The sequence below is a fragment of the Epinephelus fuscoguttatus genome, linkage group LG23 (genome assembly GCF_011397635.1).
Source record: "Epinephelus fuscoguttatus linkage group LG23, E.fuscoguttatus.final_Chr_v1".
NCBI lineage: Eukaryota > Metazoa > Chordata > Actinopteri > Perciformes > Serranidae > Epinephelus > Epinephelus fuscoguttatus.
In genome coordinates this window covers 15990236-16018189 of record NC_064774.1, presented here as the reverse complement: position 1 = coordinate 16018189, position 27954 = coordinate 15990236, and the positions used below count along the sequence as shown (strand labels likewise).

The 27954-nt window shown below is 39.8% G+C and overlaps 5 protein-coding genes across 5 annotated transcripts in view; 2 read left to right on the top strand and 3 right to left on the bottom strand.

Moving 5' to 3' along the window:
• Nucleotides 1–19802, bottom strand: part of si:ch211-63p21.2 (FH1/FH2 domain-containing protein 1) — a 47096-nt gene extending 27294 nt beyond the window's left edge. Inside the window, exons 1-2 of the mRNA XM_049567556.1 lie at nt 19663–19802; nt 16928–17000 (exon numbers count right to left, since the gene is read on the bottom strand). The gene's annotated coding sequence lies outside the window, so the exon portion shown is untranslated. The remainder of the gene's footprint in view (nt 1–16927; nt 17001–19662) is intronic.
• LOC125883357 (uncharacterized) lies at nt 1897–9790 on the top strand. The gene is made up of 4 exons (XM_049567553.1): nt 1897–4043; nt 5112–6039; nt 6121–6288; nt 7644–9790. The coding sequence occupies exons 1-4, from the start codon at nt 2180–2182 to the stop codon at nt 8164–8166; spliced, it is 3483 nt and encodes a 1160-aa protein (XP_049423510.1). The 5' UTR covers nt 1897–2179; the 3' UTR covers nt 8167–9790.
• LOC125883362 (complement C1q-like protein 4) lies at nt 9720–16343 on the bottom strand. Its single transcript, XM_049567561.1, has 4 exons — nt 13102–16343; nt 12932–12997; nt 12642–12773; nt 9720–10216 (listed from the first exon to the last, which is right to left on the bottom strand). The coding sequence occupies exons 1-4, from the start codon at nt 13358–13360 to the stop codon at nt 9936–9938; spliced, it is 738 nt and encodes a 245-aa protein (XP_049423518.1). The 5' UTR covers nt 13361–16343; the 3' UTR covers nt 9720–9935.
• LOC125883360 (uncharacterized) lies at nt 16349–21792 on the top strand. The gene is made up of 5 exons (XM_049567560.1): nt 16349–17033; nt 17172–17330; nt 17533–17619; nt 19236–19376; nt 19699–21792. The coding sequence occupies exons 1-5, from the start codon at nt 16349–16351 to the stop codon at nt 19965–19967; spliced, it is 1341 nt and encodes a 446-aa protein (XP_049423517.1). The 3' UTR covers nt 19968–21792.
• A 137-nt stretch (nt 21793–21929) lies between these two features.
• Nucleotides 21930–26724, bottom strand: si:ch211-63p21.8 (kelch-like protein 33). Its single transcript, XM_049567554.1, has 4 exons — nt 25671–26724; nt 24630–25578; nt 24335–24505; nt 21930–22808 (listed from the first exon to the last, which is right to left on the bottom strand). Exons 1-4 carry the CDS (start codon nt 26497–26499, stop codon nt 22289–22291), a joined length of 2469 nt encoding a protein of 822 aa, XP_049423511.1. The 5' UTR covers nt 26500–26724; the 3' UTR covers nt 21930–22288.
• Nucleotides 26725–27954: the final 1230 nt, after the last annotated feature.

Here is a 27954-nt window from a genome sequence, read left to right as displayed (position 1 = left end):
ATTTGGCAGTGCCCAGAGGACAATAGTTTTTGGAAAAACATTTCAAGCAGTTTGTCTGATATCAATGGAAAAGCCATCCCTCACTCACAGCGCTTGCTATTCTTCTTTACAGCTAAATATAAATGGCAGGCGCTGCTAAAAGGATGGTAGTTTGCCACTGGAAATCTCCACATATGCTGTCGCTGAGGGAATGGCATGAGAGATATTGCACAGCTAGAGCTTTCTACAGCATGTCTACATTATGCTTAGACATACAATACCATTTGTTGGTCAAAGACTCTGGAAAAGATTGATGCTTTGATATAACTATCTGCGGTTATTCTTGTTTCTAAGCTGTGCTGTTTATTTGCTACTTTCTTACCTGCTTGAAATGTTATACATATATCTTATGTAAACTATGTGTTCTGTATTTCCTTTGATGAGTTTGCATGTATCTATATATGTATTTTATGTATCCTCACGAATATTTCTGCAGAAATCATCATGGATGATGGAGGAAATTGGCAAATGTATTTAATTCCTGGTTTATGTCTGTAACGCTCACTGGATTCCTGGCTGGCAGACATGGTGGGATTGGAGTGAATGAAATGGAAAGAAGGTAAGAGTTATTATTTTTTCATTATTTCTTTTTTTTTAATCTATTTCAGCATGTTTTTGGTTTGTGCTTGTCCTAAATCCACGTACATTGTCTTGTAGGGCTGCAATTAATAGTAATGATGGTGATAATAATTACGATGATATTATAACTGTTAGTCAGTATCAGCCTTACTTAACTAAGCTACTAGTATTTGCAAGTCCAGTACTATGGTAAATGGACCTGCACATTCACCCATTCACACACACATTTGTACACTGGTGGCCAAGGCTACTATGCAAGGTGCCACCCACTACTCAGTTTTTCACACTCTCACACACCGATGGAACAGCCTTCAGGAGCGATTTGGGGTTCAGTATCTTGCTCAAGGATACTTGGACATGTAGACTGTAGACTGTTCCCGGGCAATAAAATGCTAATCTTCCAATGAGGGAGCAGAGAAATGTCAGATTATTTTCTTGTATTGTACCACATATGTGACTGCAACACTGCATTTCCACCATATAATATAAACAATAAACAACTGGAAAAAAAGACAGCTGATGAACTCAAAGACATTCTAGCAAAGTGGTACAGTACAAGGAGAGAGTATATTTGTGAGGATCCATCGGCAGCTACTGTACTTATGACCTGCATAACTACATTTCAAGTCAAGGTGACAGCTGCCAGCTTTCGCTGTCAACACAAAAGCGACAGGTGTAAATGCCATTGTTTTGTTTTGGTGTCCTCCTTCTCCACATATGTCTTGATCCTTGACCCAGATTCCACTGTGTTTGGACGTGGAGGAGCAATGTGATACCACTGATGCCCCCTAAGGCATTTAATACTGATCTCACGGTCATATGGTCCAGAATTAAAGATGCCAAGCCCCCCGAGTTTTCTTGGACAGAAATCCAGCTGCCTCTGGCTCTAGATCATTCCCTTTTTATTGCTTGCTTGGGAGAAGTATTTTTAAGAATACAGTTAAGAACTGATTACTAGAGGAATAGACTGTAAAGTGAAAGGAATAGAAAAATACCACAGGATAAACTGCATGGCCTGTAACTATTCTGTGATAAATGATGATAAATGGTTTTAAAAAGTACAAATTGAGGAAACAAACACAGGAGTGTAACAATGTAGTGAAATTAAAAAAAAAAAGTCTGACACATTACAATATGATAGATTTAGTATATCAATCTGTTAGAAAATTTTGTTAGGTCTCAGGCTGACATCCCAAAAGTCTAGAATTTTCTTTTACCTCGTGATAGAGTACTGAATATAGAAACTTCTTAGGTTATAAGGGGATTCGTGGGTTACATACCACTCTCACACATGCAACACATGCAGGAGGAGCGAGAGGCAGGAGCCAAACAAACAGACAACACAGCTGGTGTCTGCAGAGGGGTAAAGAGGTGAAGTGGCTTGCAACAATAACAGCAGCATCCAAGTGTGGATTGCCTCTGGACATACATCATTTTCTTTGTGCATTCTTCCTCATTACCCGTGCAAAAAGTAAGTGATCTGCAATCTTTTGGCTCCGAGGGGTGCAAATGTTTTGAGGCATTAAAGGGATTAGGACATATTAGAGTGACATTGGACAGTATGGCAGGAGTAGCTAACCTGTGCCTCCCGGGCTGGGATGAGTGGAAGACACAGATGCTGGAGAAGAGGAGGAGGAGATGGAGGGAGAGGGTGAGGGCAAGGGTGAGGGTGAGTCTTTGGGATAAAGTGCATGTGTGCATTGAGGAGGAAGATGAGGAGGATGATATGGAGGAAGAGGAAGCAGAGGGCACAAGCAGTGAGGAAGAAAAAGTGAGCCAAGGTGAGGAAAAGGAAGAAGAAGGGATAGTGATGAGGGGAGCAGAGGAGATGGAGGATGGGGGAGAAAATGACGTAGGTGGGGGGGGTAGGGAAGATGGGGTGGGCAACATGGAGGGGATAGAAGCAGGTAGAAGGGTAGATGTGGAGGAAGAACAAAAAGAGGAAGAAAATGAGATAGAGAGGGGGGTTAAAGAAGATGACGAGGATGACAGGGAGGTGATTGAAGCAGATGAAAGGGTAGACGTGGAAGAAGAAGAGAAAGAAGAAGAAAATGGTGTGGTGAGGGAGGAATCAGAGGATCTGGGGGAAGAGGAGAGTGTGGTGGAAAGGGAGGTCATAGAGAATGGGGAGGTGGAGAAAGTGGAGGAACAGGATGTGACAGGAGCAGAAGAAATCGAGGAAGAGGAGGAGGATAAAGAAAATGAGTTTCATAGGGAGAGGGAGGAAGCTGAGGAACTAGAAGGAGGAGAGGAAGAACGAGAAGATGAGGTAGAGGATGAAGTGGTTTCGGAAAGGCAGGTGAGGGGAGGAGAGCAGGTCGAGGAGGAAGATGATGGGGAAGAGGAGCATCAGGAACAGGAGAAAACTGGACAATATCACCTTGCAGAACCATTCAGAGAACATATGAGAAGAATTGAGGATGAAAACATTTGGCAAAACCAAGAAGGTGCAAGGCGAGAACCAAATACAATCAATGAAACTGGAAACGTGTCTGATTCAGTGGAATCCGATTATGAAGACTCTGACTTGACGGGATCGGAGGATGAATTCTACATCTTTGACAGAATGAATAATGAAGAGAGAGCTGCTGAAAAACAATATCTTGAGGAACTGGAAGATACTGATGATAAGTCATGCAGAAATGAAAATAGCATACTGGAAGCATTGACTTCTGAGGAAAAAAAAGTTGAGAAAGATAAAGGTGAGAAGTTGACAGATGAGAAAGAAATTAAATCTCTGGCAACTCAAGAAGAAGAGCTTCATGTTGATCACAAAAAGCTTCAACAGGAAGAGGAAGAGTCTACAGATGAGGAGGATGCAGAACATTCAACAGACGAGGAAGCAGGTGAGAACAATGTGGTTAAGATCTACTGCAAGGATGATTATTGCAGGGATGTATTCCGCACCTTGACAGAGTTCAGGGACTCCTCCCTTCTCACTGACCTTACTTTGACAACGGAGGATGGGCGGAGTTTCCATGTACACTCCCCTGTCCTGGCTGCTGTCAGCTCCCATATCCGAGAAAGCATTATTCAAAGTAATAAACACAGATGCAAGGATAGAGTTGATGAAAGGAAAGATACAAGTTCTGGAGTCCACTGGTGGTCAGTGTCTCTCGGTCCAGAGGTGGATCATATTGGATTAAAGGCAGTTGTGGATTTTGCCTACACTGGACACATACCATGTTTGAACATGAACACTTTGCACCAGATAAAGGCAGCGGCTCAAATGTTGGGTGCCCCCAGGGTGCTGGATCTCTGTGAGGAGGAAGAGGAGGTGCCCCAAAAAACTGGAGGGCAGAAGAAAGAGGAAAGGATCTCGGCTGCAGATCAAATGACGATAAGTCTTCAGTCAATCAAACAGCTGTGGGCGGACAGAGTGGGCTGTGATGTCATTCTGGAAGCTCTCGGAGGATCGCTTCATGGTGAGTAGACCACCAATGAGTTGTACGTTTATGCAGAAGTATAATAGCAGCCGCTTTAGAGGCCACAATCCTGCATTTGCTGGTTGCCAACTGATAGTCCTGTCAAGTGATAGGGTTTCTAAATTAAACTTAAAACTGCTGTAAATGCCTCCCTGTCCCTGTCAAGAGCAAGCTACTTTTGAGGAATATTCATTTATAGCTCTAGCATCTTGGGTCACATTACAGGATTTCTTACCTCTGCCGAGGCTATGTTTTTAGTCCCCCAAAAAAACCCCATTCATAAACCCCAAAAAGACTTCTCACAAATATGGATCATATGGCCATAAGTCTTAGCCTTTGGTTTTGGTGGAGATAATGCCATTATGTGGTAATTTCTCAAACTCTCAAATTGAGTTGTACGAGCAAAATTCTGTTGTTCTGATTTTTGTTCTTCCTGCAAACTTTCACCAAATCTGATGAAAAAAACAAGAAGCTTTTTTTTTTTTATTTTTTTTTTTTTGAAGAGTTCCAATAGTAATCTTATTAACGATGTCTACCAGAAACATCTTTCATGATATACTTAACTCAAACAAATAGAATCCCATGGAGTCCTGTTCATGTTAGTTAGGATTACAGTGGGTTTATACCAGAGGTGGACTCATGTCACACGACATGGACTTGAGTCAGACTCAAGTCAAAAATTTGATGACTTTAGTCTGGACTCGACAAAATCAAAAAAGCCTTGCAACTCAACTTGGACTTTAACACCAATGATTCGTGACTTCACTTGGACTTAAGCCTTTTGACTTCAAAATACTTGATACCTTCCCTCAAACCAATTTATGATTAAGTTCTGTGACACCTGTTTTTAGAAGCATTCATGATTTTTGAAAATGGGCATTAGATTTAATGGAGAGCTCATTATGACTTGTTTAGGACTCAAAACTCGAAATTCAGGACTGGGGACTTGCCTGTCTTAACTGGGGACTTGATCTGGGAGTTGCATGAAAAGACTTAAGAATTACTTGTGACTTGCAAAACAACCACTTGTTCTTACATCTGGTTTATACTGTACTTTCCTCCTTTTAGTCCACAGAGTCATTCTGGCAGTGTGCAGTGACTACTTCCGTGGCATGTTCACCTTGGGGATGAAAGAGTCCTATCAGTCCTGCGTGACCCTTCCCTTCCTTTTGGCTTCAGAGCTGGAGGTTCTGATTGAGTGCTCCTACAGCGGGGCTCTCCCCCTCAGCTGGAAGTATGTCTTCGAGCTCACCAGCACCACTCTTCAGCTCCAGTACCAACCTGCCCTCTCCTTGTGCCTTGACTTCCTGCATCAAGAAATAAATCCTCACTCCTGCCTGGATGTTGCATCTTTTGCTGAGGCCTACGAGATGGAGCAGCTTCTTGAAGTTGCAGATGATTTTGTCCTGAGGCAATTCCAAAAGGTTGCATGCATCCCAAAGTTCAAAGACCTGCCAGCCAAACAGCTCCTAAAGTACTTGAACAGTCGCTCGCTCTGTGTTCCATCTGAGCTTGTTGTGTTCAAAGCAGTGGTGACATGGATCCAAGCAAGGCCCCAGGTAAGGATGAATCTTGCTAAAGACCTAATGAAAACCATCCACTTTCCGATTATGACGTTCAAGGAATTCAAAGAGGTTCAATCTTTACCCATGTGGTCTGATCACAGTCTGGCAGAGCTCTATCAAGCAGTTTTTAAGGATTTCTGTTCCAATGAGACTCAGTGCCGGATTTATCTGCCAAAAGAGAGTCTGGTCTTGATTGGAGGTGAACAGATCTCTGAAGACCTGTGTAAGCGCAGCATCAGCAGAGAACTCTGGTTTGGGAATTCCCTAAGGAACCATGGAGGGGTGAAAAAGGCCATGGAGTGGAGGAAGTTGGGAGATATGCCAGAGGCAGAGAGGTTCAATCATGAGGTGGCTGTCCTCAACGGACATCTATATGTGATTGGAGGCAAGAAGTATTATGGCATCCACGACACCTTGAATTCTGTTTACAGGTGAGAGAGGTAATGACTTACAGTTTTAAAGACATTCAAATGCCTTTATACTGATCTTTGCTCATTTGACCACATCTGTAGGTATGATCCCCTTCAAAATAGCTGGGAGAGTTTGGCTGACATGCAGGAGAAGAGAGGGTCTTTCTCCGTGGTTGTGCTGGATGGAAAGATATATGCCATCGGTGGATATTGTGACCCCGAGTATAGAGAGAGTGTGGAACGATACTGTCCCACTGAAAACTCTTGGAGGTATGTTGGAAGGGTTATTTGTTCATCAGAACAAACTTCTACACCCATCAAGGGTATAGTCTGGATAAAATTTCCCTAACATTGATCTACCAAACAACATGGTAGCTTGTACCATATTAAGTAGATGTAACTTGCTAACATCTCTATGCTTTGTGGGCAGTGATTTGCTTGCTAAAAACATCACATTATGTAAAAATTAAATCAGATACAGTGAAAGTGAGTCTGCTGAATTTTGTTGAGAAATCTAATATTGCAAAACAAAAGGGATCTGTAATACTGCTATTAGGTGACAACAGATGTCAAGAAGATTTTGGCAGGGGAAGACTGAGGACAACTACTAAGTTCTAGCTAGAAATTAGTAAAGGCTAGCTGGTGGTTCTAGTCTGGTGGAGGTTGGAATAGGTTGAGTGTGTCCTAGTTATGTAAGGACAGCAAAATTCAAGAACTTGAAATGTGAACCGCAAGATAATTTTGTTCAAAGGGTGGCTACAGTACAGTCCCATATGAACGAATGCAGGTGTGTGACTACTGCCTACTGAAGCAGTATTCGCACTGAATGTGGATGATGCCAGATGTGACACACATAGAGAGTGAGCTTGTTAGTTGGCTTGCTAATAAATATTGCAAAATATGATGCTATTGGTGCATTTTCCATTTTCTTACGTTCCTGTCTCCCAACTCACTGCCAGCCAGGCAGCATCTCTCATGTGGTGCAATATGGTTAGTCAGGGCAACAATCAGTGTCTCCTTCTCCATACTTTTTTGCTGTTGGTTAAGGCTATAACTTAACTGATCCAAGTTCACCAAAGTTGAACATCATGCAGTACAGAGATGTGTATTTACTTTGCCAACAGAAGCGCATGTTTTATTAGCTCCTTTGCTTAAATGGAATGGAAGTAAATGGGAGGTGAATATTTACCAATGTTAATTTCACGAGTGTTTCACTGTGATAAACAACAGATGTAGAAGGATACCTAGCGTGTGATATACATACGTGAAAGGTGACTGACAAAGTGGCGATATCTGATGACTTTGGAACGAGAACAGCTTTTTCTAGCCCTGATATTTTAGTTGTCAAAACAGATCTGAGATATTGCTCTCCAAAATATATGTAAAGCATTTTGGGAAATTTCCAACACTACAGCTTTATGGAGCGTAGCGTTAGTTGAGGTAGAACTTGCATTCACTGATTCACAGGCTCATTCACCAGCTTTTTGGTTACCAGCTAGATAGTAATGTCCAGTCATACTGTTTTTGGTTTATAGCCCGGCTATTATAACCTAATTCACTTATTTGTGATAAATAGTCATCATCATCTCACTTTAAGATATTTAAAAATGTGTCTTCTCTTTAAGCTTCGTGTGGCCTTTGGATCTGCCTCTAGCCGCCCATGTTGCAAAGGTTTTACAAGGGCAGATCTTTGTCTCAGGAGGGTTGAGCAACAACAACCAACATCTTGCATCCATGTTTCTGTACCACCCAGAAACAGGAAGCACTTATCTGGCAAACATGGCTAAACCTCGAGCTCGACACTGCATGGAGACCCTGAGTGGATGTCTTTATGTAGCAGGGGGAATCACCACTGGTGTTGACATAAATGTTGTCGACCAGCTGGCTTGTGAGGTGTACAATCCAGTGGCCGACTCCTGGACGGCCTTCACATCTCTGCCAGTGCCACATGTAGGAGCAGGAAGTGTGGTTTTGGAAGGAAAGTTTTATGTGCTGGGTGGATACAGCCAGGAGGACTACAGTGACACTAAGCTGGTCCATCGTTATGATCCCACCACACAGAAGTGGGAGAACATGGGCAAGATGCCAGGGCCGAACAATGACATACGAGCATCTCTGCTGCATTTGCCATCACATTTCAGATTATAAGACACGTGAGCATCTCTGGTGTGTTTGCCATCACAATTCCAATTATAAGAAACGCAAGCATCTCTGCTGTGTTTGCCATCACATTTCCGATTGTAAGACACGCGAGCATCTCTGCTGTGTTTACCATCACAATTCCAACTATGAGACACGCGAGCATCTGTGTTTGCCATCACTTTTCTGATTGTAAGACACACGAGCATCTCTGCTGTGTTTGCCATCACATTTCTGATTGTAAGACATTGGAAGTGTTGTGCATGAATGTGCTAAAATAATAATTTACGTAAACAGCAATGGTGTAGTGGAGGGTATATGCAGGCACATGGGGTTTACAGTATACCCACCTCCCAGCCAAAAAGCCACTGGATTATATAGGAGAGTTCATTCATTTCATCCTTGATAGTCTACCCATCTAGACGTAGACTCACCTCATTAACTGCCACTACACCACTGGTAAACAGTAAACTGAATTTAACAGTTTGCAACTTATGAACTTGAATGTGAGCGTTGTTTGCTCTTGTAATGGTTAACAATGCTTTGTTTACAGAACCCGGGTACTAACAGCAACCAGCATTGTGACAGAACATTGGCATTCCTAGTGCTAATGGCACTTCAGACAAAGCGGCTACCAACAGAAAAAAATCTCTAATTTATTTGCAAATCATGCCCACTGCCCATTCGGCAACGAATTTTAAACACATGAAGTTGAAGCATCCGACCAGTCTTGGGAAATGTCTGAGTAAATGATGATAATCACAAGATTTTAATTTAATTAAAACACACACATCTTCCCTCCAGGAGCAGGAGTCCAGGAGTAACTTGCCGCTTTACCTTGAATTAGTTAAGAAAACATTGTTTTTCACATATGCCTCTAATGAATGAAGAATTTAAAAAAGGCGAACATTCTTCATGAACTGGAGTCATTTGGGACCATGTTTAACAACAGAAAAACTACAAACCTTCTTCTGAGACGGTTTGTACTGGCGTGTTTAAATTGTAATGTTTTATGCAAATGCATGTGTTTGAGAAGTCCAGAGCTTTCGACTGCATAAATGAGACTTGGATTATACTGCACAAGTTGTGTGAAAGTTTGTTAAATCATTTTTTTAAAAAGGTTCTTCTGTTGTTAATCGTGACCCCCGCTTACTTCATGAAGAATGTTCACCTTTTCTCCGTTCACAGTGGAGGCATGCAAGAAAAAGAAAGTTGAATTCAAGGTAACACAGATTTAGTAACTGATATACAAATGGTCAGTTTGTGGGTGAAGTATTTTTTTAAGGCATGCAAAAGGTAGGCTATCTATTTTTGGTGTCCAAAAGGTGCTGTAATGAAATTGTTCATGTTTTAGTTAGTCTTGGGATGACTAACTGCAGTAATAAACTGTGAACACAAGATGCAGCTACTCCCCCTTGTTGTCAAAATTTTAGTGTGAGGATGGTGAACACTTTTGTCGCTGCAGAGGGAACAGAAAGCTGTGTTTAGTCACCTGAAACAGGAAGTAAGACCATGTAAGAAGTTTATCTTGGGTTTATTGTTCTGAAGAAAGTTCTTGCACCCACATTGTCATTGAAATTTATTGAAAATGAAAAACGTGGAGATTTTTCAATAAAAGTTTGATAAAAATCAACCAGGATACTGTGTAATTTTCTTGTCAGCATATGCTTTGGGGCAGTGCCACTATATAAAGACAGTGATATCACAGATGTCACGACTGTTGGACCTACATCTCTCTTCAGTTTAAAAACACAATGCAACACATAGTTTCTAATCATTTACGCAGGGAAGACAAGAAAACCACTGAAGGTTGTGTGTCCGTTCAGGTTGTCAAACACTCTGCCGTTATCCCACAGTTCCATGTACACCTTATCACCCGCGACCAACTGCAGAACGACAGCATTACTGCTACTGTCTGAGCCGTCAGCTGAGGGTTTATCATAGGTTGAAATTTGACGATCACCATTTTTCATTAAAATGGCCCCCATGTCGTGAGTGTTGTAGCCATAGGTACTGAAGCTGAAGAAGTAGAGACCGTTCACTGGTGCTGTGAAGATTCCTGCAACAGAGCATGTACATGAATGAATTAATTAATGACTTTATTTTGAGCACAACAAAATGTAAAATCAAAACAAACATCAACAGACATGCTCGAAAAGGAGAAGGAAGAAGTGCACACTTATATAATCTTACCCCCTTCTCAGTATTCATGTCTCATTTACAAAAGGAAATTGTCAACAACTATCCCAAACTTATTTACAACCGTTAATATAGATGAATAAACAACTGTCTTAGATATTAAATATACAAACCCCATCTCAACCAAGCCTGGATGAATAAATAAACCAACCCATCACCCCTCTTTGTCTGCATACCTCCTCAAAAAAACTGTGTCTATACATCTTTGATAGTCGTGCTTCCCTTTAACTCCTCATCTAACCCATTCCATAAATTCACCCCACACATTGAATCACGCATACTTTTCAAAGTTGTACGAAGACAATGTAATTTTAGATTTAATTTTCCTCTTAAATTATATCCCCCCTCCCAGTCACAAAACCTTTTTAAAATATTGCCTGGAAGCAGATTATTTCTTGCTTTGTACATTATTTGCACTCAAATTTAAATATATTTAACTTTAAAAACTGTGTTTTTGTTTGCTCCCATTATATTCAACATTACATACAATCCTAATGGCTTTTTTTGTAATATGTGTAATTGCTTTTATAGGTGTTACCCCAGGCCTTCACACTGTAATTAAAATACAGTAAAATGAGTGAGTGATAAATAGTGATTTATGGTGCAGTATGTGTCTTGATTTTGATGCTCCTTGCCAACTTTGATTAACTGTGACTTATTTGAGGTTTCCGGCTGACTTTGTGATCCACTATCACTTCCAGAAATTTATTTTCACACACCTTTTCTATATTAACATTATCTATCTTAATTTGCCCTTGCATATCAATTATTTTGATTTACAAATAACATCATTTTGTTTTTTTGTCAAACTTAGTTTGTTTTTGACAAACCATCTTTTCAATTAATTAATTTCTCTTGTGATCTCCGTCAAAAGCAGCTGTAAATCCTCTCCGAAGCATTAAATATTGGTATCATCCGCAAACAGAACAAATTTGAATGTTTATGGAGCTCTACAATGTCATTAATATTAATACTCTATTTCATTAATGTATTGTAGAAACAATACTGGTCCCAATACTGACCCCTGGGGTACACCACAAGTAATTTTACGACATGAAGAGTTATATTCACCCATTTGAACAAATTGCTGCCAGGTTGTTGTTTTTTTTTTTGTTTGTTTTTTTTTTTTTTTACATTTGAGTGTTATTTCTCTAAATGTTCACAGAGGCAGCACTACTCTAGTGACAAACCTTTCTGGGTGGAGACAATAAATGGCCCAAGTGATAGAGATTTTAATACTAATAAAATTACGTACATCACTGAGGGCCCTGACACATAAAGCCAATGGTTGGCTTGCATCAGGCCATCAGTGAGCCTCTGTCGCCCAAGTGTTCTGCACTGTTCACTCTAGTCAGCCCTTCTAGACTACTGTAGAACAACATGGCAGAGAACCCGCTCTGTATATCGATATAAACGACTCATTCTAAGGTAACAAAACCACAATAACTCTTATTTTCAAGTGAATATAGTGTAATAAAAATATGGTTATAAATATCCTCCTGAGACCATAACTTTTCTTTGGCATGAATTTTAAAATTCTACTGGCTATTTGAGATCAGTAGTACCCGATAAGTATAAAAAAAATAACGTTGTCAATGATAATTAAGTCCCAATGTCCTCAAATGAGATGACAATAAGTCCCAATGTCATCTTCCTAAGATGGGTACTTCCTAATTAACAGTGTCTTAGGGTTACTGTTGCCAAAATTGGTCAAATTTGTAGCCAGACTGACTTGGCAGAGATGGCTGCCATCTTGTTTTTACATGGATTAGTGTATTGTGCTCTTACTACGACTAGATGGCACAAAAAAGTGTCCGTGAACAAGGACAACAGGTCTAAGTTAAATAGAATGAAGTATAAGTTCAAGTAAACTCAAAATGTAGTGGGTCTCAGGAGGATATTATAGACCATTTCTGCCCCTCAGTCCTACACACTCCATCTCTAAGAACGAACTATTTCCCATTACACTTGAAATCAGTTGTTAATATAAAAGAAAAACATGCACAAGAAAAAGCTGGAGAACTGAGCCAAACAGTATCAGCAAATCCTTCCCTTTGTTTGCTCTTGTCTGAAATACCAGGAGCAGATGAGAGTTTTACAGCCTAAGGACATTTAGTGTCTACAAGCAGGCTTTATCCAGAGAACAGCTATTTTATCTTAACAATCTGCTTTAAAATAATTCTGATTCTGACCAAGCAGTATTTCTGAGGCATACCCTTAAAAATTTGCTCAAAATAAAAGCTGATTATCTTCAAGCTCACACACAATGCAAAACTGCAAAGTACCTGTGTTTTGGTCATAACCATTGCCAGAGTTTGAGAAGACCCTTTTGAAAATGAGGGCCTTGTCTGTGCAGGGTCCTCTGTAAACCTCCCCGAAGTTTGCCAAAGAGGCCGAGAATGCAATCTGAGGAGCACCTGTGGAGAGTTACATGGAGAGACTGTAAATATAAACATGAGAGATGTAAATCAATGACAATATTCAGAATAATTTCTCACAACATCGCATTATATTTTGCTGTAAATTTTGAACTCTGCAAATACAAACTTAAGTACTTAAAGTCTGAACATCTTACCTTTAGGAATATTCTGTTTCAGCTTATCAAGCTCTTCCTCTGTAGCATTCAGTCTCATTTTCAGGCCTGTACAAGTTTAAAAAAATAACAATGAATGACAGTTTACAAAGGTACTACACAAAATTCGGTGAAATATGTCCGGTACTAATTCCTCATCATGAATCTTGTACCTTCATTCTCTTTCTTCAGTTGATCCACTTCAGCGTTCTGTCTCATCAGCTTGTCTACAGTCGCATTGAGCCTGGCCTCCAAAGCTTCAATGTTATTCTGCTGTCTCTCTATATGTCTGAGTTTGTCCTCCAAGTTCTTCATTAATTCCACTTTATCAGTCATCCACTTAGCAACATCCACGTCACCTCGCTGTCCAAACCCTGGCTCCACAAACAGGAGTCCCATGAGGGACAGCAGAAACAAAGCCCTGAACTCCATTTCTTCACTCTTTGTAGTCTCTTAGATATTTTCCTTGCAGTTTGTGGAGGGTGATTTTTCCTCAGCAGGTCTCTTCACTGAGAAAGGTCCTCGGAAGTCAGTGAGTAAGCAGTGTTGAGGCCCTCAGGGACCCCAGTTCTAGTCGTGTCCCAACACGCCTACTGGGAGGATTTTGTGAGTGTGTTTGCCAGTAAAATATATATGTGGAAAGTGACGTATATATCAACAGATATCATATAAACTATTGCAAAGGACTGTATGCCAAACTGTTCATGATATTCCAAAGTGCAATAACCCATGTAAATAACTGTATAGCTCAGTTTGGAGACTTTGTTATGCAGCGTTCAAATTTTGGCATCGACTTGAGCCTCAAGAAGCAAATGATGAAACAAAAAAAGCAAGTGACTGACAAATTACAGTGTTATTGTACTGTATCTCTGCAAAGCAGCAGAGGGCAGTGTTGCTTTAAGCAAAGAAAGATGTGCATGCATGAGTATATGTGGTGTCCTATGGTGTAAAAGGCATGTATGTATTGATATGTATGATATTTTTAACACACATATTATAGATAACTTATTTTAGAATGTTTCAGAACAACATTTTTAAAAGGATAAAGGACTTTGGTGTGTTTTAGACTAGTCAGAGTCTTCCCGATTCACAATAAGCTGTATCAACAGAGTGTCACTTAAAGGGACAGTTAACCCCCAAATCAAAGATACACATTTTTACTCTTGCCCATATAGTGCAATTTATCATTCTAGATTAGGCTATTCTCATGCCCTGTGCGTACATTTTCCTATGAAAACTAATGCACCAAAATTCGTACATATCTCACGGATATGGGAATAGGAATCAGTTTGGGCAGTGGGTGGGTCTCAAAACACAGAACTCTCCCCCAGGACTTTCCTGCAGGAGACCAGGCTTCAGAACCAAGTGAAGTTTCAGTCATTTCAAACTCAACACTTCCTTCATCTGTGCAGTTAAAAGCCCCATATGATTTAGGTAGAGAGAATCCCTTTATTATCTTAACAGGCTTTTCTTGTGAAACATTTGCAGGAACTTCTTGTGGAGGATTCAGTGATTTTCATAGTTTGCATGCGGTACTTCAAATGTAGCTCCTGCCATCTGCTGGCACTTTTTTACGTTACTACAACAACATTTCAGCTGGCACATGAACAGACACAGTGACTGAAATAATAGTCACAAAAATAGGACAAGAATAACCTGATGACATCATGCACGACACGAAAGACGACCGGGGATGATTGGTCATGGACCATCGTGTAGTGTGTCACATCTGTTGGCCAAGTCACAGAACGATTTTATGACTCCAGTATCGCCCAGTCTGACACAGTGACTGTCAGAATGGACAAAAATTTTGTGTAGTGTAAACGTTGGCATAATGTTACAGCTCAGCCAAGGAGGACCCCATTAATTTTTACATCTTACATTGCCATGAGTCTCCTGTCCGTGAGTAGATGCACACTTCTGCGCAGTGATACAGTAGGCGGGTGTAGTTGAGGCATCTCCACGGCTGATATTTACAGCACTATGCAACTCACAACAAAACAACGTGGACTGATAAAAGCACAACAGGTAAGAGAGAAATATGTATTTTGTATTTTGGGGGTAACTGTCCTTTTAATCAATCCCATCAAGTGAACAGGCAGGTTTGACTTGACATCACTTGGTTGAAATGGTCTGTGTTACTATACCAACCTGAGTTACAACTCATCAGTATCATTAGCATTTTTCTAGTCTGCATCTTTGTTCCAACATGAAATGTAGCCATTGTTTTTCATTTCATTATTGTATCATTTTTACAGCTGACATGCCATGTGACATATGTAGTATCCAATTTTTTCCTTGTTCATAAAAAACCTTAGTGATTGGCACAGTATAATATTTCCATTATCTGGACTGGATTGTACTGTTAGCCTGTTCGTATTACGATTATCGACCTGGATGACAAGTGTCAAATGAAGTGTTCCACACATATATGAATTAATGGTTTGATAATTTTCTGCCAAGTCAGTGGCACTTTGTATTCTTCATTCAAAAAGGGAAACTGGAAGACTGACAGGATGAATTCAAGACGCTAGTTAGGACAATAATGACACAATCAGATGTTGAAAGATCAAAAGATATTTACCGCGCACTGTAACGATAAATAACAATTACGAACTCTTTCTGCTAAAAAGCTTAATGACTAAAAAGATGATGTTACCTCATATAACAAGTTTGTTTTGATCTCACTCCCTCTTGACTTTAGTAGTTTGTATGCTTTCCTAACATTTCTTATCATTCACTGACCTAAACTGCCAATCAGAGTGATTTCATTCAAAGATGGGCTCTATTGTCTCTGACACCAATTCAGTGTGCTGAATCAGCCACAGTAAAGCAAGGGTCAACTAGTGCCAATGGTGTGAGAATCATCGCAATAACTTGGGCATCAGATGCTCACCAACGGCCCGACATAAGAGCCCACCATCGCCTTGGTCAGTCAGAGTCCTAAAAATGATCATCATAAAAGAAATCAGAGACCCGCTGAAGATAATAAGCCTTAAAACCATGGCTTCACACCCTATTTTTTGTGCAGGAACCCCTATTGTGAGGGCAGCTTTTTAATTTAGGAAATGCCTTTAAAAAGATGGTTTATCTTTTATGTTGCGTTGCATTTCCATCACTGAAGTACACAGGTATGTGTTTCCTAATGGACCCAGTACACATTTTGATTTCTGTTCATGTCACATGTCAGAGTAAGAGTAGACTACACAAGACAGAAAATCAAACACATTTCATTTCTGACATTTCCTGGTTGTTTGTTTTCAGTGGTGAGGGACATTCCCGAAATGTAAGAAAACTCTTGCCGCACCCTGCTTATCACAAATGGGCTGTCCCATGAAAGGTAAAAGGAGCTGTCTCATGAGACTCGTTGTCTCAAGCTCATAGGAACTGTTAAGTAAAGAACCGATCTTTTCTCTGAAAATGATCACCAAGGCGGTTTTCCTTCTTGCATTATTTGGAATTGCATCTTCCAAACTCCCACACAGAAGGAGATGTGATCCAGAGGAAATACAAGAGACACCAACTCTTTGCTCAAATTACAAAAACATTTTACACCTTGATGATGTCCAGACAAAACTCGAAGAGAAACAAATGATGCTGCAACAAAGAATGGATGCCATGGAAGGTAGGACAAGACTTCAGCTCGAAGCTGCAAACAATAACATCAGTGCGCTCAAAAGATTAGTGACAAACCTTTCAAGTGCAGTAAATGAACTTGAAAAGATTAAGTCACAAACTGAGAGGGAATTCAGAGAGGCAAAGACACAGCTGGAGAAACACCAAGTTGACATAGTCAGTCTGAAGAGAGAAGTTCAACAACTTGGCAACCGTGGGGAAAGAATGAAGGGAAACTTAAGTGACATTGAAGAGCAACTCCATACAGCTGAAAGGCAGTTAAAGGAGAAGAAAGCCAAGCTTGAAAATCTGGAGACAGAAACTGAGGCTAGGTTTAGTGACACACAGAGACTTCTGAATCTGTATAAGAATGAACTTTCCCACCTTAACTCAACGGCCCTGGAGCTTGAAGTCAAAGTCAAAGCCCGTCTGGAGGCCACAGAGATGGAACTGCAAGCTAAAGTGGAGAAATTTCAAAACAACAGTACAGGTAATTTTAAAATCAGTATTATCCCAACATTTAACATATATGTTAAATGCTACCAACTGATTTGACAACATTTAATGAAACTGTTTTCATGAATTGGATGTGACGATGTCCTGATAATGACTTTAATTTTGATTCAAGCTTTCAGCGCAAAACTGAACAACCAAAAGGCTGAAGTTGATGAATTTAAGGAAGAAACTGAAATTATATTGAGGAATGTTGATTTACAGCTGAAAGCACAAAAAACTACAGTGGACCGGCAGAAGGCTGAAATTGACACTCTCAAGAACGACACGGCAGGTACATGTAAAAGTTATCAAATACCCCATAAGCCCTAATTACATCCTTACTTCCTGATAGAGTCTAATCCCTTAATAAATGCTTTGCAACTTGCATCCTGATAATAAAGATGTATTGTGTTGCTGTTTTTATTACCAGAACTGTGGAATGTAAAACTGTATGTAAAAAATATACCTTTTTAAAATACTGCTTCTGTTTATAGGATTAAAATACAGACTGGGGTCAACTGAAGAAAAAGTTGTTGAACTAGGTAAACTCAAACTTGAGGTGAACAGCATTAAAGCAGAAGGTAAGTGCAACTGTGCAACATGATCTCACAGAAATACATGAAATGACCATGACCTGAATGATGACATGAACAACGCATTACATGGTGGTGGCACGTATTGTGTTAAATTGGTGGTGGCATGGTTGGAATTAGGCACCAAAACTAAAAATATTGTGATTTCAGCTAAAACAACTGAATTAGTTTCATACTGTCAATTAGTATGCCGTAAAGTGACAAAAGTATGTGATGTAACTTTATGCAATATAAAGGATGTAGGTTTGTAAAAACTAAAAAAGGTCAGTGCTGACTTTTAGATTCACATAATAATATCGCATTTTATTCACAAGTGCCTTTCAAGTCACCGAAGGACACTTTAATAAGCCAGATATCACAATTAGTACATAATAAAAGACAATGACAGACAACTATGGTTGTAACAAAGAACAAGCGACAACAATTTAACAAACAAATGTTAATATGAAGTTATGCAGGTTAGGCTTAGGCAAATTTAGTTATGTATGTTAGCTTTAGGCAAGTAAAGTAACGTAGGTTAAGTTCAGGCAAGTAAAATTACATTGGAAAGGTTTAGGCAAGTAGAGTTATGTAGGTTTGGCAAGTAAATTTACATAGGTTAGGTATAGATAAAGTTAAATTAAGTAAGTTAAGTTAAGTTAAATTACGCATGTTAAGTTCAGACAAATAAAGTTACATAGATTAGATTTAGACAAGTAAAGTTACATAGGTTAGGTTTGGGCAAGTATGTGTATAATAGGTTTGGGCAAGTTATATACTTTAGCTTCAGCAAGTAAAGTTACATAGGTTAGGTTTAGGCAAGTTAAATTATGCATGTTAGGTTTAACGTTAGACAAGTTACATAAGTTAGGCATAGAGAAGAAAAGTTACGTACGTTAACTTTAGGCAAGTATTGTTGCGTAGGTTAGCTCTAAAGCAAGTAATGTTATGTATGTTAGCTTTGGCAAGTAAAGTTATACGTTAGCTTTAGGCTAGTAAAAATGACAGATGTTAGCTTTAGGCTAGTAAAATTACATAGGTTAGCTTTAAAGCAAGTAATGTTATGTACGTTAGCTTTGGCAAGTAAAGTTATGGAAGTTAGGTTAAGCAAGTAAAGTTATACGTTAGCTTTAGGCTAGTAAAAATTACACACGTTAGCTTTAGGCAAGTAAATTTACATAGGTTGGGTTAAAGAAAAGAACCATGGTGATTACATACCTTAAAACTACCAAAATTTCACATGGTTCCAAACACTGGTCTACCAGGGGAAATTCTCATGCCTTTAGATATGGATTTTCTCTGTTTGTACTACTTTACTCCTGTCAGCACATTGGTCAGGGGATCGCAGCCTTGACAGTTACGCAGGTTATACACGAATTGCTTGTTCATTATGAATTATCCATGAATTGTGGTGCATTACTTTTTGTAATGTATTTACGTTATGGGAATTTGTGTGTCTACCATAATAAAAAATACCAATTGACTTTCCATTGGCATTGTTTCCACAGTGCCAGTGTAACCCGGCATTTTATTTTAACGCATTATGTGCCACAACTAATGAGAGCTAGTTCACGATGCCATACGCACACTAATATATGTAAAACTGATTCTTTTATTTTCTTTAGTCAGTGCCAAGGTGGCATTTTCTGCCACTGTAATCGAATCTCATGATGTGTTCACTGGACCCTACACTGCTGGCACTAGCAGAATTCTGATCTTTAACAGAGTCTTCACCAACATTGGCAACGCTTACAATGGTACAACAGGTATGTTCTGACACTGGTTTACTTTCAGAGGCCTGAAGGCATTTAGAGGTGCTGGTAGGTGGGTATTTTACTTCTGGACAGAGGCTGGCTAGTTGTTTTCCTCAGTTTTTTGTCTTTAGCCCATAAGCTAACCAGCTGCTGGCTTTAGCTTCATATTTAGCATACAAAACCAGAAAAAAATAATGATTTTCTTCTCTAACTGAAAGGAAAGTGGTTATTTGAGTTTTCATTGGTTAGAAAAATAAAAAAAATCCATTCAACAAGGACAGCAAAAGCTTTTTCATACCTGTCTTCTAAGTCTTTGCATTTTCTTCTTCTACAGGCATCTTCACTGCTTCCCTGAAGGGGGTTTACCACTTTTCATTCATGACTTTTGGCTACAACAGCCACACTTCAGGAGCCATCCTGGTGAAAAACGGGCAATACCAAGTGAGTACCTGGGAGTTCACAGGACCAGATACCAGCGACACCACCAGCAACACAGTAATCCTTGAACTGAATGTCAGAGACACCGTCAATGTCATCCTGTGGGATGGTGGAAAAATACATACAAGTGTCTTCACTGGATTCCTCATCTTCCCAACATCTTAGATGTTTAGGGTAAAGAATGTAAATTTCTGTGGGTTACTTCGGCAAGTAAAGTTACATTCATTGGGTTTGGGCATGTAAAGTCACGTATTTAACATTATGAAAATAATGTACGCTAGCTTTAGGCTATGTTAGGGTTAGGCAAGTGATGTTACTTAAGTTAACTTTGACAAGCAAAGTTATGTAGGTTAGATTAGGCAAGTGAACTTACATACACTAACTTCAAGCAAGTAAAGTTAAGGATATTGGGTTTGGGCGAGTAAGGTCACATATGTTTGCTTTAGCAAATAAAGTTACATACCTTAGCTTTAGGCAAATAAAGTTACATAGGTTAGGTTTAGTCCAATAAAGTTAGATAGGTTAGGTTTAGGCAAGTAAAGTTATGTGCGTTCGCTTTGGCAAATAAAGTTATGTACGTTAGCTTTAGGCAAGTAAAGTTACATATATTAGTTTTAGGCAAATGAAGTTATGTACCTTAGCTTTAGGCAAATAAAGTTACGCATGTTAGCTTTAGGCAAATAAAGTTATGTAGGTTAGCTTTAGGCAAGTAAATTTATGTTCATGGGGATTGGGCAAGTAAGTTAAGCTCATGTACGTTAGCGTTAGCCAAATAAAGTTATGTAGGTTAGCTTCAGGCAAATAAAGTTACATACATTAGCTTTGGCAAGCAAAGTTTAGTAGGTTACATTTAGGCAAGAAGACAAGTAAAGTTATGCATGTTAGCTTTAGGCAATTAAAGTTATGTGCATTAGCTTTAGGCAAGTAAAGTTACCTACGTTAGCTTTGGTAAGTAAAGTTAGGTATGTTAGCTTTAAGCAAATAAAGTTATGCAGGTTAGGTTAGGCAAGTTACATATATTACTTTTAGGCAAGTAAAGTTACTTAGGTTAGGCTTCGGAGAATAAAGTTACGTATATTCGCTTTGGCACGTAAAGTTTTGTAGGTTAGGCAAGTAAAGTTACATATATTAGACAGGAAAAGTCACATATGTATGTTAGCTTTAGGCAAGTAAAGTTATGTTCATTGGGTTTGGGCAGGTGAAGTCACATACATTAGCTTTAGCCAAATAAAGTTACGTAACGTTACCTTAAATTTAGGCAAACAAAGTTACGCATGTTAGCTTTAGGCAAATAAAGTTATGGAGGTTAGCTTTAGGCAAGTAAAGTTATGTTCATTGGGTTTGGGCAAGTAAAGTCACATATGTTAGCTTTAGGCAGATAAAGTTATGTACATTAGCTTTAGGCAAATAAAATGATAGCTTTGGCAAGTAAAGTTACCCATGTTAGCTTTAGGCAAATAAATTTACGTAGATTAGCTTTAGGCAAGTAAACCTTGTCTTCCCAACATCATAGAAATTTACATTCCAAACCCCCAAGAATCTATGTTTTTATTTAGGGAATCATGCTTTTCATTTAATTTTTTTCTTGTTCTTTTGAGCAATTCATCATCCTGAGACTGATTTCAATTGTTGAGATAGCTTGTTGAAACTAAAAATAAATGCATAACAAATAAAATAAAAAAAATAAGAATGTTATGTCATGTAATTGATTAACTAACAGCAGTAATTATTTGTTTTAGTGCTTGATGCATCAGACAAACAGTTATCACTTATGGTTAGAAATATTTTTTAAAATTCATATAAGAATGATTTACTCTCAACAATCATCAATAACCCTTAGAAAGGCACTGACTGTATGTTATGACTGCATTTCACACGGTGTGTAAAATGTATCATTATCAGCTCCTTTGTAAATTCTGGGTTCTTTAAATTCTTTTGCTAATGATTCTGCATTCTGCATTAAACACCAACCACTTAAAAGGTCTGTAACACTGTGATTTTTTAAAAAATATATATACATATACATATGTGTCTATATATATATATATATATATATATATATATATAGATATAGATATAACGTTATGCCTATGCAGTCACTAATTATATTTAACTCTGATTCATACACATGCATTAAATTTTAATTTTGTCACTCAAAAATAAGGTACATGCAGAGATTCATAACATCATATTGTGACATGGTAATTGTGGGTTATATTAAAATTATTTGAGTATTATTATTATGTTAGGATTGTACACTTGATCCTACTCCAACTATAGTTTTCAAAAAGAAGTAGAGACAAAAAATATATCTATTTACAAAATAGTCATTCTGGATGTAGATTTTTGTCAATTATACCACATCTCTGACAATACAACAGGTTTTTTAGCTGAACCACACACTGATAATACATTGAATTTTGGGAGCACATCACATCAAAAATATCTGTCAGTTTCTAAAGATAATCATCTTGACCAGACTGTTACTACAGCCTTAAGTGTTGGGGCAGTCGGAGCAAACAGGCCCGAATGTCTGTAACAGGCCCAGGCACTTTACCCATGTTCTCCCATCGCTGTGTGCTAGGATCCAACCGATGGACCAGTCCAGACTCACTGTAATCTTCCTGGCAGTATCCTCCCAGTACATAGACCTTCCCCTCCAGGACGGCTGAGGCTGCACCCACATGGGGGACAGGCAGCGAGGTGAAAGCAGTCCAGGAATCTGCCACAGGATCATACACCTCACAGGCTAATTGGTCAGTGTAAAACTTCCTCAGGTTACACACACCTCCAGCGACGTACAGATGGCCTCGCAGGGGCTCCATGCAGTGCTGGGCCCGGTCATGGGTCATGTCTGCCAGGTAGGTGGTTCCTCTCTCTGGGTGGTATAGGAACATGGAAACCAGACACACATACTTACAATTGAATCCTCCAGAGATGAAGAATCCTCCGTCTATGACAGTTACAGCATAGCCGCTCAGAGCCTGGTCCAGGGGCTGGACAAAGCTGAGAATATGACATACAAGGCATCAGATGGGAATGTAGTGAAAGGGTAAAACAAATCAATCTGGCATTTATGTCCCTGAATCTTCAGTCCAAACTAGACTAGACAGGATGGGCAGTTTGGAAGCCAGACTTTAAACATCTATCAGACTAATCACTGACATTTGACTAAATAATTTATTATGAAACCTTATACTGTTATACTATTTGGTGGAATAGTATAATTCAGTCAGCCTCAGTGTGACCGTTGGGAGTTTTTTTTTTATATTGCGACATCATTTAGACCAGAAATGCTCTGTCTTGGAAGAAAAAAAAAAAAAATAAAAATCCTAGCTTCACTACCTTTACCATATAAGGACAAATTAACCGTTTGGTGGAGCTTTTATTTTTAATTATTTGATCCTTGACTTTTATTTTTTATATATAAATAAATCTGTTCAGTAAGACCTCTGAGTGTATAATACCTCGAAAAAATAAATCCAACTAACTTGCTGAAGGAGGCGAACTAAAAAGGCATACTGTTGAAAGACACAGCAATGTCTCGTGGATTTTTTTTAGCGCAATATCATTACATATCTAAACTGAACTGTAGAGATCGCCCAATCAGGTTGAGTGAAGTTCAGCACATTTTTCATTAAGATATAGTGACTCAAAATGTGCTTTATCAGACAGCTGAGCAGAACGTTAAAGGGTTTTAAAGGTTTTTTCTAATGTTTAAAAATGATCTATCATTCAGTTCTCCTCTCGTCTCATTTTGAATGTCCGACAGTTCACCATTAACCTTTTCATCCCGTCTTGTCAACAAAAATTAAACATACATTTCGTCATAGTTTTTATTATCAAGCTCTATCTTTTACCTCCTCAACATCTTCGTCTTTGTCATGCAATAAAAGTTTTTTTTGTCATAGTTTTAACTAAATTAAATTGGTCCACACCTATGAATTCACCCACTTCACCAGTTGACTGATTTATCTGGCATCATGACATCAATCAACACACTGAGCACCGCAGGGGGACTAACAACTAGCTAATTAGCATCATGAACAGGGTAGTCAAGCTGCTGTCAAGGTTTGCCAAGGTAACAATGGCAACAACGGCTACTGCTATAGACAATATAGACGCTGCCCTACCAGGCATGTCTTCTCAATATCGCCCTGCATCATAGTTTGCATCTACTTCACTATGCTCCACTCCTAAAACCCCAGCAAAATCGATATGTTGGCATGGCTATGCATCAGTGTGGACTTGGAATGACATTAGATTCAGGCAGATATGTTGATTTCTACTGACTGGTTGGGACAAATCGAATCTCAGTCCCCCACAGAGATCAGTTAGAGTGGAAGCAATGGCAAACTGAAGACACTGGGATGACAATTTTTACTGATATCAGGCATATGACAAATCCTTAATATGTGTGATTTAGAACACAGTTAAGCTGGGCATTGATACATCTTGCCCCAGAACTTATGCTTTCGAGGGTTGATGCTGTGTCGAGTAGTCGACTTCAAGTGTTACATCACCAATCTTACCTCCAGGAGTCAGTGTCTGGGTTGTACATCTCCACACTGTCTACGTTGGTGTTGATCTCTTTATCTCCACCAATGGCATAAAGACGCTCCTTGTGTACCACCACTGAGAAGTTGCTTCTAAACTCTTGCATGTCAGCAAGTCTCTTCCAGCTGTTCTTCAAGGGATCATAACTAGAATTTGTGAGATAAAGGTAAAGGTAAAGATAGAGAAGATGAGACCACAGTTGTGGACCTGTGTGACAATCTAGGTTTTTTTAAAGTGACAGGATGATATTTGCGCACTGTTTATTTTTACCTGTAGGCAGACTTCATCACGTCATCCTTGGTGTAGAAGTAACATCCTCCAACAACATACAACCTTCCCAGCATTGATACTACGCCGTGCCTGAACTTTGGATTGTCTGGTATCTCACCCAGCTTCCTCCACTCTATCTCCTTCACCAAACCTGTACCACTGCGTAGAGAGTTTGCAAACCATAGTTCCTTGCTTGGTGAACGCTGACCGTCATCTGGGCTCAAATGGTCTCCCCCAACCACAACCAGAGCATCCTTGGGACGCCGAATACGGCACAGATCCTCGGTTTTTGGAAGGCTGAAACCAAATTCCTTGAGTGCTGAACCATAGAGTTCCACCTCTCTGTTTCCAAAGCACTCCATGCGCAGGTTAATGGCCCTTACCTCCCTGAACTCTCGAAAGGTCATGAGAGGGAACCGGACTCCGGTCATCAGTATGCCTGCCTGGTCCAATCTCTCCTCGGGATCAGCTTCAATCCAGGAGATTACACCTCGAAATACAGCCAACTCTGAGGGCACACACAGACCATCACTGCGGAGGATGTCTAGAAGCTTCTCTGCTGGCAGGTCCTGAAACTTCGACGTGGCTGAAACATCCCAGAAGTTTCTCAGTACAAAGTCATTGGCTTCCTCAAGCAACTCTGACATCTCGTAGGCTTCCGCAAATGATATCACATCCAGGCAGGAGCTTGCCTCCATTTCCTGTTGCATGAAGTCGAGGCAAAGTGAGAGGGCAGGCTGGAACTGAAGCTGGAGGGCCATGCAGGCGATCTCGAAGACACAGTCCCAGCTAAGCCAAAGGGTCCCACTGTAGGAGCAGTCAATCAGAACCTCTAATTCAGAAGCTACCAGGAAAGGAAGGGCAACACAGGTCTGTCGGGATTCCCTCATCCCCGAGGTGAACATACCACGGAAGTAGTCACTGCTTGCCGCCAGAATAACTCTGTGGACTGGAGAGAGACAACCAAAATTTCGTATTTTGACTACTATCAAATAATTATCAAGATACTTAAAGATTGCAGTCATAAGGATGTGTACTTACCATGGAATAAAGCTCCATCTGTATCCAAAACCACATCACACCCCACTCTGTCTGCCCACAACTGTTTAATGGACTGAAGAGTAATCTTCATCTGTTCTAGAGCAGAAATCTTTTGCTCTTCCTTCTTAGGATTTCCACCTTCCTTCATGCTCTCCTCTTTGTTGCAGAGATCCAGCACTCTGGGTACTCCCAGTGCTTGAGCTGCAGCCATAATCGAGGCCATGCTGCTTTTGTTCAAAGACAATACAGCTCCAGTGTAGGCAAACTCCACAACTGCCTGTAGCCCTACATGATCAACCTCAGGACCCAGAGACACTAACTGCCTTTGGACTCCTGCTTCCTCATTATCATCTGATTGTTGTCCATTTCCATCCCTCAGCCTCTCTCGAATGAAGGAGCTGACAGCTGCAAGGATAGGGGAGTGTACGTCAAAGGTGTTCCCATTATCGGTGGCCAGCGTCAGGTCTGTGAGAATTGATGAATCCTGGAATTCCTTCAGGGCCACAAATACCTCTTTGGGATAGGTTTCGCTGTGGTATGTGTGGATATTATTACAAAGTCCCTCATCCCCAGTTGCTTCCTCTTTTATATGCTCCCCAATTCTTTCCTGACCGCTACCACTCATCCTGACCTGTGACCCCTCCTTTTTATTCCTCCCACTCGTCAGCCCCATCCTGGAGTCATTGTAAGCAACGATCCTCCTCAGTTCGCGTTTGTCCTGTTCTATCCCTTCTTCACCACTTTCTTCAATCACTCTTTTCCTCCTCTCCTTCTCTCTCCTCCATCGCTCTTCCCATTCCAGTGGCAGGTAATGCCTGGTAAACTCCATGTCAGTGGCTAGGTTTAACTTTATACCACAGAGAGGCCACTGTAGGTTCAAAGAGAATTACTTATGACATCCAAAGCAAAACCTAATGCTGTTGTCTTGATGAATTTTCTTCTCTCTTATGTTTACTTTTTCTGCCCTCAGAGATCTTTCTTGCGCTCTCAGATCCTCTCTATTTCTCAGACCCAACTTTCCTCGCTGCATAAACAAGCAGCTATTCATAGCAACTGGGTCAGAGAGACTCAGTTTCAACTGAACCTTGGCACTCACTCCAATACAATGCTCATCAAGGAAGAAAATAGAAATGAACTTCAATGTCTGAGTTTACTGGGGGAGTCAATAAAGAGCCAGTTAATATTTCCCCTTTATGTGCCTAGTATAACTTTAATTGTTGATAGCAGAAGTGAAATAAAAAGAAAAACAAACAACTCAAGAAGCCAGACGGAAACTGGTTAATGTTAATGTTAATTTATGACAACGAAATGCCTATGCTGTAGATTCTGTTAATGATTATTGCTAATTGTTAAGGGTCACGTTTTAGTCATGTGAGGTGCACAACTCTGAATGTTATGGAAACTGTGCCAATTCTGTTAGAGTGTATTGTATTTTTTAGTATAAGAAAAAAAGAGGATCTAGTAGTTTATAAGCCCTTTTACCACTGCCTCTTTAAGGCAGAAATTTCACGCTGTTGTGCCACCTTTCCATTCTGCATAAAAGATACAGTCGTGCAATGGGAGGACAGAGTTGTCTCACCTATAAGCCGGCAGTGGAGGTAGCAGAGTGCTGCTGTGTAAAAGGGATTGCTGGCAGGACAGGGCCATAGACAGGAAGGGTGTAAAGTTCTGACAACATATTGTGTGTCCAGCCCACTGTTGAGAGATTTAAAAAACAGCTGATAGCAGTTAGCAGCTAACTCAAAGAAGTACAGCAGCTGAAAATGTCCACAAATTAGGAAAACAATAAGGTCTGCTAGCTTCTTACATCAGAGCAGAGGACAAGATCAGCTGCAATGTAACAGGGATTATAAATGACTATTTTTGCCACATTAATGCCATTGTTATTGTTTAGAAAGCACTGCCATCACATTGTCACACTAGAGGCCAAGGCTGTTGTGTTAGGCGTCACACTGTCATGCCTGTCATGCCTAAAGTAGAAACTTTGTAGTGACCCTCTGGTGTGATCTCTGTGTACTTGACTTGTTCCATCTCTTCCTCATTACTCTCACTTTATTACTCTTCCCACTCCATGACCATGGGACACCTTGTATGCTCCAAGATAAGCTTAACATTAGATAAGATAATCCTTTATTCATCCCGCACCGGGGAAATCTGCAGCATTACAGCAGCAGAGGGATAGTGCAAACAGGAAGCATCAGTAGGAAAAAAAAACATAAAACAGCATATCAGTAGATATCACTAAAAAGAAAAACGCAGGTTGGTGTAATAAGTAAACTGTACA

Bases quoted from the DNA above. Each gene is read 5' to 3' on its own strand.
- LOC125883357 (XM_049567553.1), top strand. From the start codon at position 2,180: ATGGCAGGAGTAGCTAACCTGTGCCTCCCGGGCTGGGATGAGTGGAAG. The intron at 4,044-5,111 runs GTGAGTAGACCA...TCCTCCTTTTAG, and splicing joins TCTCGGAGGATCGCTTCATG to TCCACAGAGTCATTCTGGCA. The intron at 6,289-7,643 runs GTATGTTGGAAG...CTTCTCTTTAAG, and splicing joins CCCACTGAAAACTCTTGGAG to CTTCGTGTGGCCTTTGGATC.
- LOC125883362 (XM_049567561.1), bottom strand. From the start codon at position 13,360: ATGGAGTTCAGGGCTTTGTTTCTGCTGTCCCTCATGGGACTCCTGTTT. The intron at 12,774-12,931 runs GTAAGATGTTCA...AACTCTCCACAG, and splicing joins GAAACAGAATATTCCTAAAG to GTGCTCCTCAGATTGCATTC. The intron at 10,217-12,641 runs GTACTTTGCAGT...GCTCTGTTGCAG, and splicing joins TGGTTATGACCAAAACACAG to GAATCTTCACAGCACCAGTG.
- LOC125883360 (XM_049567560.1), top strand. From the start codon at position 16,349: ATGATCACCAAGGCGGTTTTCCTTCTTGCATTATTTGGAATTGCATCT. The intron at 17,620-19,235 runs GTAAGTGCAACT...TATTTTCTTTAG, and splicing joins GAACAGCATTAAAGCAGAAG to TCAGTGCCAAGGTGGCATTT. The intron at 19,377-19,698 runs GTATGTTCTGAC...CTTCTTCTACAG, and splicing joins CGCTTACAATGGTACAACAG to GCATCTTCACTGCTTCCCTG.
- si:ch211-63p21.8 (XM_049567554.1), bottom strand. From the start codon at position 26,499: ATGGAGTTTACCAGGCATTACCTGCCACTGGAATGGGAAGAGCGATGG. The intron at 25,579-25,670 runs GTAAGTACACAT...GTCTCTCTCCAG, and splicing joins AGATGGAGCTTTATTCCATG to TCCACAGAGTTATTCTGGCG. The intron at 22,809-24,334 runs GTAAGATTGGTG...TCATATTCTCAG, and splicing joins CCAGACACTGACTCCTGGAG to CTTTGTCCAGCCCCTGGACC.